General features: G+C 44.3%; 2 protein-coding genes across 2 annotated transcripts; both read right to left on the bottom strand.

Annotated features, from left to right (window-relative positions):
- Nucleotides 1-3,428: 3,428 nt before the first annotated feature.
- On the bottom strand, nt 3,429-5,582 carry LOC129153171 (uncharacterized). The gene is made up of 2 exons (XM_070552700.1): nt 5,228-5,582; nt 3,429-4,743 (listed from the first exon to the last, which is right to left on the bottom strand). Exons 1-2 carry the CDS (start codon nt 5,291-5,293, stop codon nt 4,063-4,065), a joined length of 747 nt encoding a protein of 248 aa, XP_070408801.1. The 5' UTR covers nt 5,294-5,582; the 3' UTR covers nt 3,429-4,062.
- LOC129155060 (uncharacterized) lies at nt 5,327-12,212 on the bottom strand. Its single transcript, XM_070551970.1, has 2 exons — nt 11,511-12,212; nt 5,327-7,766 (listed from the first exon to the last, which is right to left on the bottom strand). The coding sequence occupies exon 2, from the start codon at nt 7,751-7,753 to the stop codon at nt 5,327-5,329; it is 2,427 nt and encodes an 808-aa protein (XP_070408071.1). The 5' UTR covers nt 7,754-7,766; nt 11,511-12,212.
- Nucleotides 12,213-16,776: the final 4,564 nt, after the last annotated feature.

Below are 16,776 nucleotides of genomic sequence, written 5' to 3'. Positions count from 1 at the left end.
CCATTTGTGTGAAAACAAGGTCCAATCAGGCTGAAACGTTACAGGAAGGTAGAATCTATTGAGTTGTAAGTGATCTGAACGTTTCATGATGATAGCAAATTCCTAAGGGGGTCAAACCATGTCCCAAAGGTCACCGGATCTGGTGTCAATTTAAAGAAGTAGTCCAGTTACACATTTGTGGGCTTATAACTTGGCTTCTGAATGTCCTAGAGAGATCAGGTTTGTTTTAGTGTACTCCAATCAACAGCCCCTACAACCACAAAAAGGAATGGAGTCATTAGCACTTAAGGTTTGTAAATGGCACCCAGAATTATGTTGCACGAAGCACAATTTCAACTCATTCTGGGTCCATTTGTGTGAAAACAAGGTCCAATCAGGCTGCAACGCTACAAGAAGGTAGAATCTATTGAGTTGTAAGTGATCTGAATGTTTCAAGATGATCGCACATTCCTATAGGGGGTAAAACCATGTCCCAAAGGTCACCGGGCCTGGTGTCACTTTAAAGAAGTAGTCCAGTTACACCTTTGTGGGCTCATAACTTGGCTTCTGAATGTCCTAGAGAGATCAGGTTTGTTTTAGTGTACTCCAATCCACAGCCCCTACAACCACAAAAAGGAATGGAGTCATTAGCACTTATGGTTTGTAAATGGCACCCAGAATTATGTTGCACGAAGCACAATTTCACATCATTCTGGGTTCATTTTTGTGAAAACAAGGTCCAATCAGGCTGAAACGTTACAGGAAGGTAGAATCTATTGAGTTGTAAGTGATCTGAACGTTTCATGATGATAGCACTTTCCTAAGGGGGTCAAACCATGTCCCAAAGGTCACCGGATCTGGTGTCAATTTAAAGAAGTAGTCCAGTTACTCATTTGTGGGCTTATAACTTGGCTTCTGACTGTCCTAGAGAGATCAGGTTTGTTTTAATGTACTCCAACCAACAGCCCCTACAACCACAAAAAGGAATGGAGTCATTAGCACTTATGGTTTGTAAATGGCACCCAGAATTATGTTGCACGAAGCACAATTTCACATCCTTCTGGGTTCATTTGTGTGAAAACAAGGTCCAATCAGGCTGAAATGTTACAGGAAGGTAGAATCCATTGAGTTGTAAGTGATCTCAACGTTTCATGATGATAGCACTTTCCTAAGGGGGTCAAACCATGTCCCAAAGGTCACCGGATCTGGTGTCAATTTAAAGAAGTAGTCCAGTTACACATTAGTGGGCTTATAACTTGGCTTCTGAATGTCCTAGAGAGATCAGGTTTGTTTTAGTGTACTCCAATCCACAGCCCCTACAACCACAAAAAGGAATGGAGTCATTAGCACTTAAGGTTTGTAAATGGCACCCAGAATTATGTTGCACGAAGCACAATTTCACATCATTCTGGGTCCATTTGTGTGAAAACAAGGTCCAATCAGGCTGAAACGTTACAGGAAGGTAGAATCTATTGAGTTGTAAGTAATCTGAACGTTTCATGATGATAGCACATTCCTAAGGGGGTCAAACCATGTCCCAAAGGTCACCGGATCTGGTGTCAATTTAAAGAAGTAGTCCAGTTACACATTTGTGGGCTTATAACTTGGCTTCTGAATGTCCTAGAGAGATCAGGTTTGTTTTAGTGTACTCCAATCAACAGCCCCTACAACCACAAAAAGGAATGGAGTCATTAGCACTTAAGGTTTGTAAATGGCACCCAGAATTATGTTGCACGAAGCACAATTTCACCTCATTCTAGGTCCATTTGTGTGAATACAAGGTCCAATCAGGCTGCAACGCTACAAGAAGGTAGAATCTATTGAGTTGTAAGTGATCTGAACGTTTCAAGATGATCGCACATTCCTATAGGGGGTAAAACCATGTCCCAAAGGTCACCGGGCCTGGTGTCACTTTAAAGAAGTAGTCCAGTTACACCTTTGTGGGCTCATAACTTGGCTTCTGAATGTCCTAGAGAGATCAGGTTTGTTTTAGTGTACTCCAATCCACGGCCCCTACAACCACAAAAAGGAATGGAGTCATTAGCACTTATGGTTTGTAAATGGCACCCAGAATTATGTTGCACGAAGCACAATTTCACATCATTCTGGGTTCATTTTTGTGAAAACAAGGTCCAATCAGGCTGAAACGTTACAGGAAGGTAGAATCTATTGAGTTGTAAGTGATCTGAACGTTTCATGATGATAGCACTTTCCTAAGGGGGTCAAACCATGTCCCAAAGGTCACCGGATCTGGTGTCAATTTAAAGAAGTAGTCCAGTTACACATTTGTGGGCTTATAACTTGGCTTCTGACTGTCCTAGAGAGATCAGGTTTGTTTTAATGTACTCCAACCAACAGCCCCTACAACCACAAAAAGGAATGGAGTCATTAGCACTTATGGTTTGTAAATGGCACCCAGAATTATGTTGCACGAAGCACAATTTCACATCATTCTGGGTCCATTTGTGTGAAAACAAGGTCCAATCAGGCTGAAACGTTACAAGAAGGTAGAATCTATTGAGTTGTAAGTGATCTGAACGTTTCATGATGATCGCACATTCCTATAGGGGGTCAAACCATGTCCCAAAGGTCACCGGGCCTGGTGTCACTTTAAAGAAGTAGTCCAGTTACACCTTTGAGGGCTTATAACTTGGCTTCTGAATTTCCTAGAGAGATCAGGTTTGTTTTAGTGTACTCCAATCAACAGCCCCTACAACCTCAAAAAGGGATGGAGTCATTAGCACTTATGGTTTTTAAATGGCACCCAGAATTATGTTGCACGAAGCACAATTTCACATCCTTCTGGGTTCATTTGTGTGAAAACAAGGTCCAATCAGGCTGAAATGTTACAGGAAGGTAGAATCCATTGAGTTGTAAGTGATCTCAACGTTTCATGATGATAGCACTTTCCTAAGGGGGTCAAATCATGTCCCAAAGGTCACCGGATCTGGTGTCAATTTAAAGAAGTAGTCCGGTTACACCTTTGTAGGCTTATAACTTGGCTTCTGAATGTCCTAGAGAGATCAGGTTTGTTTTAGTGTACTCCAATCCACGGCCCCTACAACCACAAAAAGGAATGGAGTCATTAGCACTTATGGTTTGTGTTACAAGTCATCCTCCCAAACTAGCTGACTCTTTAATAAACACTACGTCTCAGGGTTGACTTGTAATTCTATTTGTGCGTGAGCGTGAATCCAGTCTGAGCTTACACCTCTGTGAGCTAATCAGCGATCATCTTTACCTAGATTTAGACTCTGGCAAACATACTTTAGCAGCACAAAGGAAGACTCTTGTTATAACTTCACCACAACTCAGTCACCTGCAGCTTATGCTATGCCCAGGTTAAAGATTTTAAGTTTAAGTGTTAACCTCTTGGAGTGGGATTAGAAGTAACCAGCGCCTCACCTTTCAGCTGTTACACGACACGATTGGAGACCCCAGGCTGGAAATTCCGTTTAAAGCCCCTTATATGAAGGAGCAAATATTTTATTTTATATGATGAAGTAAAAATATTCCAGATTTCCCGACGCAGCGGGTCAGATCACTCAACCGTTACAGTTGTCCTCCGAACTCTTCCCCAACACCCAAAAAGCCCCAGACCGACCCCCTCTCCCCGGAGCCCTCACCCTTTTATTCTCCTCAACTCTCTCCTCCTAGCCCCCCTTCCGTCTCCATGGCAACCCCTGCCTCGGAAACATTCTCCGGCCTTGGGTCCTCTCCCAGCCCCCTCCGGTATCAGTCAGATGGGCGGGGGTCTTCCCTCCTCCTTCTTCCTTCTTCAGCTCAGATCAAAGGAAGTCAAACATAAACATCTCTATACGTGTCCCTGAAGTTCTTATCACATCCTAGGCTACACCATAAAAAGTCGATACAAGGTTAAACTACAACATAAATTTGTCATGGATAGCAGATTAGTTGAAACACACACATCATTTATGGCAGCATGAGATCAGGAGTCAAATCACCACACACAGACCTCTAGCTGAACCCTGAAGCCTGGTTTCACTAACATACAGATTTGAGATGTAATCCAGAACTGCTATTATATAATAAGACAGGTCTGGAGGAATCGAAAATCTTTATTCAACACCCCCCTTGAAACCAAGCTTCGTTAAATGGCATAAACTGCGGGAAATACTGCATATTCAAATTTCCTGGATACAAGTAAACATGTGGATTTATTGCATTCATCACTGGTGGTACTATGGCCTGGACAGACGGAGCGGCCTGAAGCTGCCGACGCAGATCGAACTCCGGAGGGCTCACTTCCTGCATCGGAACATCCACTTTAGCAGGTGATGGTTGCATCCTGACCACACGCCTTGGTTCTTCGCACTCCTGCACGTAGTCGTTGTGGGGTGTACTGATCCAGCACCAATCTACGTCGCCTTCTCTGAAATGTGAGAGTTGACAGGGCAAGCGCGTCTGGCCCCGCGACACATCGCGCCTGACACAATCAAAATGCTTAACTAGAGTCGAGCGTGTAATTCTCTGAAGAATCTTCTCCCTCCTCGCCACTCGAGTCCCTTTATGACTGGTACCATCAGAGACCAACACAATACGTTCCCAAACATGTGCGTTCCACGGTCCATTCGGGTTTATTCTTACAGGTTTACTATCCACCAGCCCGTAAAGTGAAACTCTCTTGGGTGGCATCACCCCAAGCCGACGTTGCTTGTTCATCAGCGGCTTCTGTCCACTGGGTGGCAGCACCAGCATCTCCTGAGAGTCTGGGCCAGGCAATAGATCCTCTGATTCATCAACCTAAAAACACACACAGAGACACTAAACAGACCTTGGTTCTGGTACCAGTCATGCATGACCTTTACGACCCCACTAGGGGTCAGCGGCACCCTACCATCCTCTGTGAACATGAGGTCAGGTCTTTCTCACAAAATGCAGCCAGACACTTCTTCATCATTAATTCTGTTAGTACAACACATCCATATAATGATATCAAACATGCCACTAATAGGTATGTAAAAATCCTAGAGACCTCTAATGCAGGTCACAGGTCTTCACTGCTTCCCGCAGGAATTACACAAGTTACAGCATGCAAATTAGTAACCACAATGAATAAGTGGGCCTTTCCATCCTGATCAGATAACAGGATGTACCAATCATTCTCCCATCATGCATTAAGCAGAAGTTATCACACCAACATTCCAAGAGTCCTCATTTAGGCCTCTTGTGCATCTAATATTAGCATATCTCGCCGGTAAGATTAACCCAATAGAGACAGTCTTACCGAGGTAATCAGCACATCCTCATCTGCTTCTTCAAATACCTCACGTGGAGATTCTGCACGGGCCATGATTCCTTGAGAACTTTCTCTACAAGGGAGATGCTACCTGCGTGCAGCTCTGTTCCTCAGTGCCCGGCGTCCACGTGGTCCCAATCTAATTGACTCAGGAGGCCCTTCCTCCTGCCATCGGGGCTGATTAGCAGATCTCCTGCTGCAGCTGGCAAAACACTTCAAAAGATGCATGAGTTTAACACAAACAGATAACATCACCAGGACCCCTCCTACGATCACAGGGACCTTGGCGTAAACCCATAATTCAGAGATTATCAGAGAGGCAACACCCATTGCTCCCTGGGCGACCACCTTAACTGCCTCTCTTATACCTAAGGTTAATCCTTGGCCAATAATTTTAAAACCCTTCTGGACAAATTCCCAATCAGACATCCTAGCTCTTTCACTCAACCAACATGTGCCTGTCCGATTGGGAAAATGAAAGGAACCAGAACAGTTCTGCTCCCAACGACCCCCACCAACAGGAATCCATGCTTGAAAGGGCCATATACCCAAGTCGCTCCTGTATTCAACAGCATCTATGTCCTCCTGACAAAAACAAGCCTTGGGGCCTTTCGAGTTGGCAAAGTAACCCCATCCTACTCCTAATGATGGGAAATTCTCTGAGTCCCAGACGACGTAGCTGCTCCAATTTGAGTGCCACCAGTGGGGGTAACCGTGAGGGTCAACAAAGCCGCCCAGTTCATAAGGATTATACACATTTTTCCCATTTCTAACAGCAATTTTCGTAGCGGGCTGGGCCAAAGTTCTGAAGCACGCATCAGACCTACACCACCTGGTTAACAGAGAATTTCGCACCCAATGTGCTTCCCTGAATCGTAAAGCTTGCTCGCGATACGCATAATCATACTCCAAGTCTCGCAGCTCTCCAGTATAATGCCCCCATGTCATATTCATAAACCGAAACTTTGAATAAGCTGGGGTGGAGTACAAATCATCTAGATGCGGACCTTGAGATCGGACCATAGTCAGTTCTATTAAACTGCCATGTTTCTCCATCCTCACGAACGGAGGAGTCATATTTACACCTTTTTTCACATTTACATCTTTAATCGTTGGGACTGTAGCTGGGTTCAACAACGCCAGTAAATTAGCCATCCAAAAGATTGTAGAGCCGAGTCTCTCTTTAGGCCTGCATTCTAACACCCCTTCTGTCAGATTGGTAGCCCACCATTGTCCAAAAAGGACATCGTACTCTGTCACTCGCCCTGGCTTATCGAACCCGTTCGGGGCAAAATGTCCCATTAAGCCATGAACATCCTCCGTCCACATTTCATATGACACATTCAGAGCCCATCTCTTCGATGTGCTATTCACAAGCCATGCATCATGACTCGTTTTCGGAATCATACCAGGAAAAGGACCTCGTACATGTCCACCTAAGGACATTAACTTCCATATATAATTATTCCACCATGTTCTGGGGTATTTTGGGTCACTAGTTAATTTCTTAATACATCTCCACACGCTATCCGCCTCTCCTTTGTCCCAGGCCAGACGTGGGATGATCATAAAATATTCTGTCATTCCATCTATCAAGCTCCTGTTCAGCACATGCGGAGCATGAATTAAGTTTAATTTAACTCCCTTTGGGGTTACATGCAATGTCATGGGTAACAGTTGTTTTCCCTTTCCTAAAGGGATCATTTTGTAAGCTGAAAAAGCTTTGGTTCTGTCCAACCAAATACTCTGTGGACTAGGAAGCCTGTGGCCTTTCGTCTGCTCTTTAGCAGCACGCGTCTGCCTCCTCAAGTGAGGGGTCACAGCCGTGTCTGCGTCTTGTGGAGCAATCAGCTGCGACATGGGGGGTAGGGAACCCCCCTCCATTGCCCAGCTATCATTCCCAGCTGCAGTTCCATTCGGGAACGCAAGGAGTCTGAATATCATGCAATCAGAAACCTTATCAAAACCAGTTATATATTCTCCCCAGACAGTTAGTACCCCAAAATGGTAGATTTTAGTAATACATTCCACAGGTTGTACATCAACTGTGAAATCCCACACTTTAAGCTTTCCTTCCTCCCATCCTAACAGCCCATAAGTAGAATTATGGCTGTCGGTGACATTATTAAGCTGCTCTAACCACATCAGCCAGCCGGTAGATGTGGGGCTACAGGCCTCGCCTGGATCAGGGATTGGACAGCCCTGTGTAACAGCCTTACAATATTCCATCCACTGAGTGGCATTAAAGCTCTCCTCATGAGGAGTCAAGCACGACACTCTATGCAGGTCTAGGGTTCCTGGTCGCTTGTGAACCCACCCTTTAACCACAGCCGTGGTCTTGAGTGTTACAACTCGTGAAACAGGCATTGAGATGAAAGATATCGCTACCACACAGATTAATAAGCCGATACAACATAAGATACCTCCTCTCCAACTCTCCCAGCAAGTCTTATCAGGAGGTCGTGTGAGGAGCCGATCTAGCTCCTCCTCCTCCCACTCTCCGCAGGAATCCATGAATCTCTGCTGCCTGTAGAGACGAGGAGAATTAGGCAGAGAGCTTCATCATACACATTTTTCTTAATTCACCTGTGGCCTTGGCGCAGCCACGGTGTCCCTTGTAAATAGCCCGGGGGTCTCCGCGTGCCGATCCCACTCCAAGTTTACTGCTATTAAAACACCATCACTCTTCTTGAGTGAGTCTCTCCAGACATCCAGCTTCTTCCAGCCTTTTTTTGTTTTAACTAATACTTGCGTCTGACTTCTGGTTATTGACAAGTCATTACATGTTGGTACAGTAGCTGAGGTGTACCAATCCTTATCTGTTGTCTCATGACGAACCTGTCTCCTTTCCCACTCGTCAGTGGTTACAGGAAACTTGCCTCGCCTGTCTCTCCAACACAGCTGTGGTTCAGTAGCTTCCCACAGCACCTTTCCCCAAGGTGAGAAAGTTTCACTCAAACTCCCTCCCTTTCTAGTACACACTATCTCTTTAAAGCAATTCTCCCAATATGCCTGGGAGCACGTCAAGCCTGACAGGTGACTCATCTCAGGAACCAGCAACACCACAGGGTAAATTCGCACCCCACATGAACTGGAACAACTGGAGAGTCTTCCTTTGTCCACTCTGCAACATTTTCTAGATTCATCAACACTATGATGATCCAGACGACCAATTCTTGTTTTGCCTGCTTTACTCATCCAACAATCTCCACACCACGCCACTTTCATCACACCATGTAATTCCACAGCATTTGTGGGTGAAGGATTTTTTCTCAGAACTTTGTCTTTAAGAAATCTCGGGCCTTCCCATTTTATCTCAGCAACCTCATTGCCACAGTTTGCGCATGTACCAGGTCTGTAAACTGACCAGCTGAAGCACTCCTCATCACAACTTTGCCCTCGTACTTTACCTAATGTAATCCCCCCTGAACTTGATGCACTCAGCAGCCATATTGGGGATGCAATTCCACCTTCATTTAGTGGTACCCAGTTCTTTACAGTCTCCAAGCCAGACTGTTTTCTGGTTAGGGGTTGCACATCTGATTGTGTTCCCTTCATGGTTCCCCTCAATCTTTTCAACTTTTCCATCCTGGGGTCTTTTATGCAGGAAGCTTCTCTCTTGTTCTCCCTGTGGAGAGACAGAGGGTGTGTCTTTAGCAGTCTCTTGTCTTAAAGGCTGTTCTAATAGAGCCTTATTAATAGCCAGAACTGCTCCTGGAGAATCCCATTCCTTCAAGTTCAAAGTTTTTATCACCTCTTTAACGGTGCGAACTGCTCTCTCAGCCACTCAGTTTGTGTGCGGCTTGTAAGGGATAGACCACTGGATTATTAGTCCTTCATTCTCCAGCAGCTCCAGAACAACTTTATTTTTGAAATGTGGTGCATTATCCATCCTGATAGCTTTTATTTGTGGATAACACACCAGGATTCTCGCTAGGCAATCTGCAATCTTTCCTGCTGTCATATTGGGCAAAGGGAACATACCTCCTATACTCTCCCCCCTGTTCCCTTTGACCACCAGGAAATACTTATTGCCCCTTCGTGTTCTCTGTAGCTCTCCAATGTCACAAGAGACAGAGGTCAAGCCTTCTGGACCAATACGGTCGCCAACCACTTTCTCTGTGGGTTGTTTACCCAGCTCTAAGCATAGAGCGCAGTGTGATTTAACATCTCTCAGCACAGAGTCCAAATGGGGGATGCAAACTGCATTCTGCAAGCACCACTTCTTCAGCCTTTGAAGACCGGGGCGCCCCAGAGTTTAATGCAGCTTCTTCACCAGGTCGTGGTCAGACTCTGTACTGTCATGCAAAACCAATCTCACCATTCTGGCCTGCACCAGTCTGTCCACCGCAGCATTACCTCTGGCAGCAGAGGTGTCACTCAGTGTGTGGGCCGGCTGGTGTCGTACCTGGAAGTTGCCTTTTCTCAGCGCACATGATGTACCCATAGCTTCTAATACAGCTGTGAGCTCTGCTTTCTGAGCAGAACCTGCAATTCTCCCATTTCTCTGAGAGGTCCTCTTGTTATTTACATATTTAATCCATGCCCAGAATGCCATAACATCATTCTGTGTTTTTCTGTGTCTCTGTGCTCAAAAGCACAGTGACTGTTTTTACAAAGTTCAATGACCTCACTCACTCTCCTCTGTGAGCACACGGTCATTACTCATCAGTCTCACCCCCCTTGCTTCTAACCCCTCGCTTTAAGGCCTGGAGAGACTGCATTCTTTCTGACAGCTTTGGTATATTTTCACCATAAAACCCCAGCTTTCCAGCACTCCTTCAAGCTGCAGCAGGGTTTTTTGGCAGCGTGATGTTTTCAAAAACTTTCACATCTACCTTTCTCCCTTCAGGAGTGTATTGATATCCCAGAAACTTTATATGTCAGATCAACAAGTAACTCGTTCCAATCCTCCACCCCCCTGCCCATTGGATTCTGAGGCACACACGGGGGAGGGGTAGCATGAATTACATATAGCTCTCCTTTGCACAATCCACAATCATCCTTGATTTTTTGGCAAAGTTAATAGTTTTCATCTCGTGTCTGAGAAGGGCTTTCTGTTGCTCATCAATCAAAGCTCCCTGAACAATCCTGTCCATTTCTTTATCTACATCTACAACAGCTCCTCTCACCACCACCTGAAAATCATGATCTGGCACAAGGCTTGCTGGATGAGTAAAATCAGACAGATTATTTTGCACAAGCTCCACCAAGTCTGAAATGCACAACCAACTAGCATATTTCGGCGCAGGCATGCATAAAGCGGGCATTTTATCATGGAACGCGGGTTGAAAATCAATATCTGACCCATCTGCTAGACGTGCTGAGCGTAACTCACTAACCTCTGTTAGAAAACATCGCTCCCACTCCAGCTGGGCCGTCACGAGCCCACAAGCTCTCAATATCAGCCATCCTCACTGCGTTCTTCCTCCCTCGCTTACTGCAGCCATCCCTAAATTTTCCCTCAGTTACACGAGTATCTTTACTCATAAAGATCACCTCGCATCAAAATCGTTGTCCTTTAAAGGCAGGGTGTGCGTGCACACACACCAGCAGCAACTCAGCTGTTCTGCCCCGGATTACGTCCACGAGGTCAGGAATTGCAACCTGCGACTTCATTCTATTTTGTGAGAATCTTTTACGAGGCCACTCACTTTCCTGCGTGTGAGAATTCTGCTAAGAGGTTCTCACAAAACCCCTTTGCGCCGTGTGCACCTGGTGGAGAGAAACGCACTTCTACGGAACCGATCCAACCGGACCAGTGCGTTCCAACACACTTCCAGCTACTGGACTTCAGAATCTAAACTCATAGGCTCCCTAAGCGGCCCCCTTCGGCCAATATAGCCGGCTCCTTAGGGACAAATTGTCCGCCCTTGCGGACAATTTTCCCAGTTCCGGACTTTCTAAGCTCACAACAGGTTGTTTTCTACTCAACTGCGAAATCACAGCCCCACGTTATTGGGCGCCATGTTACAAGTCATCCTCCCAAACTAGCTGACTCTTTAATAAACACTACGTCTCAGGGTTGACTTGTAATTCTATTTGTGCGTGAGCGTGAATCCAGTCTGAGCTTACACCTCTGTGAGCTAATCAGCGATCATCTTTACCTAGATTTAGACTCTGGCAAACATACTTTAGCAGCACAAAGGAAGACTCTTGTTATAACTTCACCACAACTCAGTCACCTGCAGCTTATGCTATGCCCAGGTTAAAGATTTTAAGTTTAAGTGTTAACCTCTTGGAGTGGGATTAGAAGTAACCAGCGCCTCACCTTTCAGCTGTTACACGACACGATTGGAGACCCCAGGCTGGAAATTCCGTTTAAAGCCCCTTATATGAAGGAGCAAATATTTTATTTTATATGATGAAGTAAAAATATTCCAGATTTCCCGACGCAGCGGGTCAGATCACTCAACCGTTACAGTTGTCCTCCGAACTCTTCCCCAACACCCAAAAAGCCCCAGACCGACCCCCTCTCCCCGGAGCCCTCACCCTTTTATTCTCCTCAACTCTCTCCTCCTAGCCCCCCTTCCGTCTCCATGGCAACCCCTGCCTCGGAAACATTCTCCGGCCTTGGGTCCTCTCCCAGCCCCCTCCGGTATCAGTCAGATGGGCGGGGGTCTTCCCTCCTCCTTCTTCCTTCTTCAGCTCAGATCAAAGGAAGTCAAACATAAACATCTCTATACGTGTCCCTGAAGTTCTTATCACATCCTAGGCTACACCATAAAAAGTCGATACAAGGTTAAACTACAACATAAATTTGTCATGGATAGCAGATTAGTTGAAACACACACATCATTTATGGCAGCATGAGATCAGGAGTCAAATCACCACACACAGACCTCTAGCTGAACCCTGAAGCCTGGTTTCACTAACATACAGATTTGAGATGTAATCCAGAACTGCTATTATATAATAAGACAGGTCTGGAGGAATCGAAAATCTTTATTCAACAGTTTGTAAATGGCACCCAGAATTATGTTGCACGAAGCACAATTTCACATCATTCTGGGTTCATTTTTGTGAAAACAAGGTCCAATCAGGCTGAAACGTTACAGGAAGGTAGAATCTATTGAGTTGTAAGTGATCTGAACGTTTCATGATGATAGCACTTTCCTAAGGGGGTCAAACCATGTCCCAAAGGTCACCGGATCTGGTGTCAATTTAAAGAAGTAGTCCAGTTACACATTTGTGGGCTTATAACTTGGCTTCTGACTGTCCTAGAGAGATCAGGTTTGTTTTAATGTACTCCAACCAACAGCCCCTACAACCACAAAAAGGAATGGAGTCATTAGCACTTATGGTTTGTAAATGGCACCCAGAATTATGTTGCACGAAGCACAATTTCACATCATTCTGGGTCCATTTGTGTGAAAACAAGGTCCAATCAGGCTGAAACGTTACAAGAAGGTAGAATCTATTGAGTTGTAAGTGATCTGAACGTTTCATGATGATCGCACATTCCTATAGGGGGTCAAACCATGTCCCAAAGGTCACCGGGCCTGGTGTCACTTTAAAGAAGTAGTCCAGTTACACCTTTGAGGGCTTATAACTTGGCTTCTGAATTTCCTAGAGAGATCAGGTTTGTTTTAGTGTACTCCAATCAACAGCCCCTACAACCTCAAAAAGGGATGGAGTCATTAGCACTTATGGTTTTTAAATGGCACCCAGAATTATGTTGCACGAAGCACAATTTCACATCCTTCTGGGTTCATTTGTGTGAAAACAAGGTCCAATCAGGCTGAAATGTTACAGGAAGGTAGAATCCATTGAGTTGTAAGTGATCTCAACGTTTCATGATGATAGCACTTTCCTAAGGGGGTCAAATCATGTCCCAAAGGTCACCGGATCTGGTGTCAATTTAAAGAAGTAGTCCGGTTACACCTTTGTAGGCTTATAACTTGGCTTCTGAATGTCCTAGAGAGATCAGGTTTGTTTTAGTATACTCCAATCAACAGCCCCTACAACCACAAAAAGGAATGGAGTCAATAGCACTTATGGTTTTTAAATGGCACCCAGAATTATGTTGCACAAAGCACAATTTCACATCATTCTGGGTTCATTTGTGTGAAAACAAGGTCCAGTCAGGCTGAAACGTTACAGGAAGGTAGAATCTATTGAGTTGTAAGTGATCTGAACGTTTCATGATGATAGCACTTTCCTAAGGGGGTCAAACCATGTCCCAAAGGTCACCGGATCTGGTGTCAATTTAAAGAAGTAGTCCAGTTACACATTTGTGGGCTTATAACTTGGCTTCTGAATGTCCTAGAGAGATCAGGTTTGTTTTAGTGAACTACAATCAACAGCCCCTACAACCACAAAAAGGAATGGAGTCATTAGCACTTAAGGTTTGTAAATGGCACCCAGAATTATGTTGCACGAAGCACAATTTCACATCATTCTGGGTCCATTTGTGTGAAAACAAGTTCCAATCAGGCTGAAACGTTACAGGAAGGTAGAATCTATTGAGTTGTAAGTGATCTGAACGTTTCATGATGATAGCACATTCCTAAGGGGGTCAAACCATGTCCCAAAGGTCACCGGATCTGGTGTCAATTTAAAGAAGTTGTCCAGTTACACATTTGTGGGCTTATAACTTGGCTTCTGAATGTCCTAGAGAGATCAGGTTTGTTTTAGTGTACTCCAATCAACAGCCCCTACAACAACAAAAAGGAATGGAGTCATTAGTACTTAAGGTTTGTAAATGGCACCCAGAATTATGTTGCACGAAGCACAATTTCACATCATTCTGGGTCCATTTGTGTGAAAACAAGGTCCAATCGGGCTGAAACGCTACAAGAAGGTAGAATCTATTGAGTTGTAAGTGATCTGAACGTTTCAATATGATCGCACATTCCTATAGGGGGTCAAACCATGTCCCAAAGGTCACCGGGCCTGGTGTCACTTTAAAGAAGTAGTCCAGTTACACCTTTGTGGGCTTATAACTTGGCTTCTGAATGTCCTAGAGAGATCAGGATTGTTTTAATGTACTCCAACCAACAGCCCCTACAACCACAAAAAGGAATGGAGTCATAAACACTTATGGTTTGTAAATGGCACCCAGAATTATGTTGCACGAAGCACAATTTCACATCATTCTGCGTCCATTTGTGTGAAAACAAGGTCCAATCAGGCTGAAACGTTACAAGAAGGTAGAATCTATTGAGTTGTAAGTGATCTGAACGTTTCATGATGATCGCACATTCCTATAGGGGGTCAAACCATGTCCCAAAGGTCACCGGGCCTGGTGTCACTTTAAAGAAGTAGTCCAGTTACACCTTTGAGGGCTTATAACTTGGCTTCTGAATTTCCTAGAGAGATCAGGTTTGTTTTAGTGTACTCCAATCAACAGCCCCTACAACCTCAAAAAGGGATGGAGTCATTAGCACTTATGGTTTTTAAATGGCACCCAGAATTATGTTGCACGAAGCACAATTTCACATCATTCTGGGTTCATTTGTGTGAAAACAAGGTCCAATCAGGCTGAAATGTTACAGGAAGGTAGAATCCATTGAGTTGTAAGTGATCTCAACGTTTCATGATGATAGCACTTTCCTAAGGGGGTCAAACCATGTCCCAAAGGTCACCGGATCTGGTGTCAATTTAAAGAAGTAGTCCAGTTACACCTTTGTAGGCTTATAACTTGGCTTCTGAATGTCCTAGAGAGATCAGGTTTGTTTTAGTATACTCCAATCAACAGCCCCTACAATCACAAAAAGGAATGGAGTCAATAGCACTTATGGTTTTTAAATGGCACCCAGAATTATGTTGCACGAAGCACAATTTCACATCATTCTGGGTTCATTTGTGTGAAAACAAGGTCCAGTCAGGCTGAAACGTTACAGGAAGGTAGAATATATTGAGTTGTAAGTGATCTGAACATTTCATGATGATAGCACTTTCCTAAGGGGGTCAAACCATGTCCCAAAGGTCACCGGATCTGGTGTCAATTTAAAGAAGTAGTCCAATTACAGATTTGTGGGCTTATAACTTGGCTTCTGAATGTCCTAGAGAGATCAGGTTTGTTTTAGTGTACTCCAATCAACAGCCCCTACAACCACAAAAGGAATGGAGTCATTAGCACTTAAGGTTTGTAAATGGCACCCAGAATTATGTTGCACGAAGCACAATTTCACATCATTCTGGGTCCATTTGTGTGAAAACAAGTTCCAATCAGGCTGAAACGTTACAGGAAGGTAGAATCTATTGAGTTGTAAGTGATCTGAACGTTTCATGATGATAGCACATTCCTAAGGGGGTCAAACCATGTCCCAAAGGTCACCGGATCTGGTGTCAATTTAAAGAAGTAGTCCAGTTACACATTTGTGGGCTTATAACTTGGCTTCTGAATGTCCTAGAGAGATCAGGTTTGTTTAAGTGTACTCCAATCCACAGCCCCTACATCCACAAAAAGGAATGGAGTCATTAGCACTTAAGTTTTGTAAATGGCACCCAGAATTATGTTGCACGAAGCACAATTTCACATCTTTCTGGGTCCATTTGTGTGAAAACAAGGTCCAATCAGGCTGAAATGCTACAAGAAGGTAGAATCTATTGAGTTGTAAGTGATCTGAACGTTTCAAGATGATCGCACATTCCTATAGGGGGTAAAACCATGTCCCAAAGGTCACCGGGCCTGGTGTCACTTTAAAGAAGTAGTCCAGTTACACCTTTGTGGGCATATAACTTGGCTTCTGAATGTCCTAGAGAGGTTAGGTTTGTTTAAGTGTACTCCAATCAACAGCCCCTACAACCACAAAAAGGAATGGAGTCATTAGCACTTATGGTTTGTAAATGGCACCCATAATTATGTTGCACGAAGCACAATTTCACATCATTCTGGGTTCATTTGTGTGAAAACAAGGTCCAATCAGGCTGAAACGTTACAGGAAGGTAGAATCTATTGAGTTGTAAGTGATCTGAACGTTTCATGATGATAGCACTTTCCTAAGGAGGTCAAACCATGTCCAAAAGGTCACTGGATCTGGTGTCAATTTAAAGAAGTAGTCCAGTTACACATTTGTGGGCTTATAACTTGGCTTCTGAATGTCCTAGAGAGATCAGGATTGTTTTAATGTACTCCAACCAACAGCCCCTACAACCACAAAAAGGAATGGAGTCATAAGCACTTATGGTTTGTAAATGGCACCCAGAATTATGTTGCACGAAGCACAATTTCACATCATTCTGGGTCCATTTGTGTGAAAACAAGGTCCAATCAGGCTGAAACGTTACAAGAAGGTAGAATCCATTGAGTTGTAAGTGATCTCAACGTTTCATGATGATAGCACTTTCCTAAGGGGGTCAAACCATGTCCCAAAGGTCACCGGATCTAGTGTCAATTTAAAGAAGTAGTCCAGTTACACCTTTGTAGGCTTATAACTTGGCTTCTGAATGTCCTAGAGAGATCAGGTTTGTTTTAGTATACTCCAATCAACAGCTCCTACAATCACAAAAAGGAATGGAGTCAATAGCACTTATGGTTTTTAAATGGCACCCAGAATTATGTTGCACGAAGCACAATTTCACATCATTCT

Source organism: Nothobranchius furzeri, chromosome 6, assembly GCF_043380555.1.
Source record: "Nothobranchius furzeri strain GRZ-AD chromosome 6, NfurGRZ-RIMD1, whole genome shotgun sequence".
NCBI classification, from domain to species: domain Eukaryota; kingdom Metazoa; phylum Chordata; class Actinopteri; order Cyprinodontiformes; family Nothobranchiidae; genus Nothobranchius; species Nothobranchius furzeri.
Note: the sequence above shows the minus strand (reverse complement) of the source record. Positions and strands in the feature narration are given on the sequence as shown.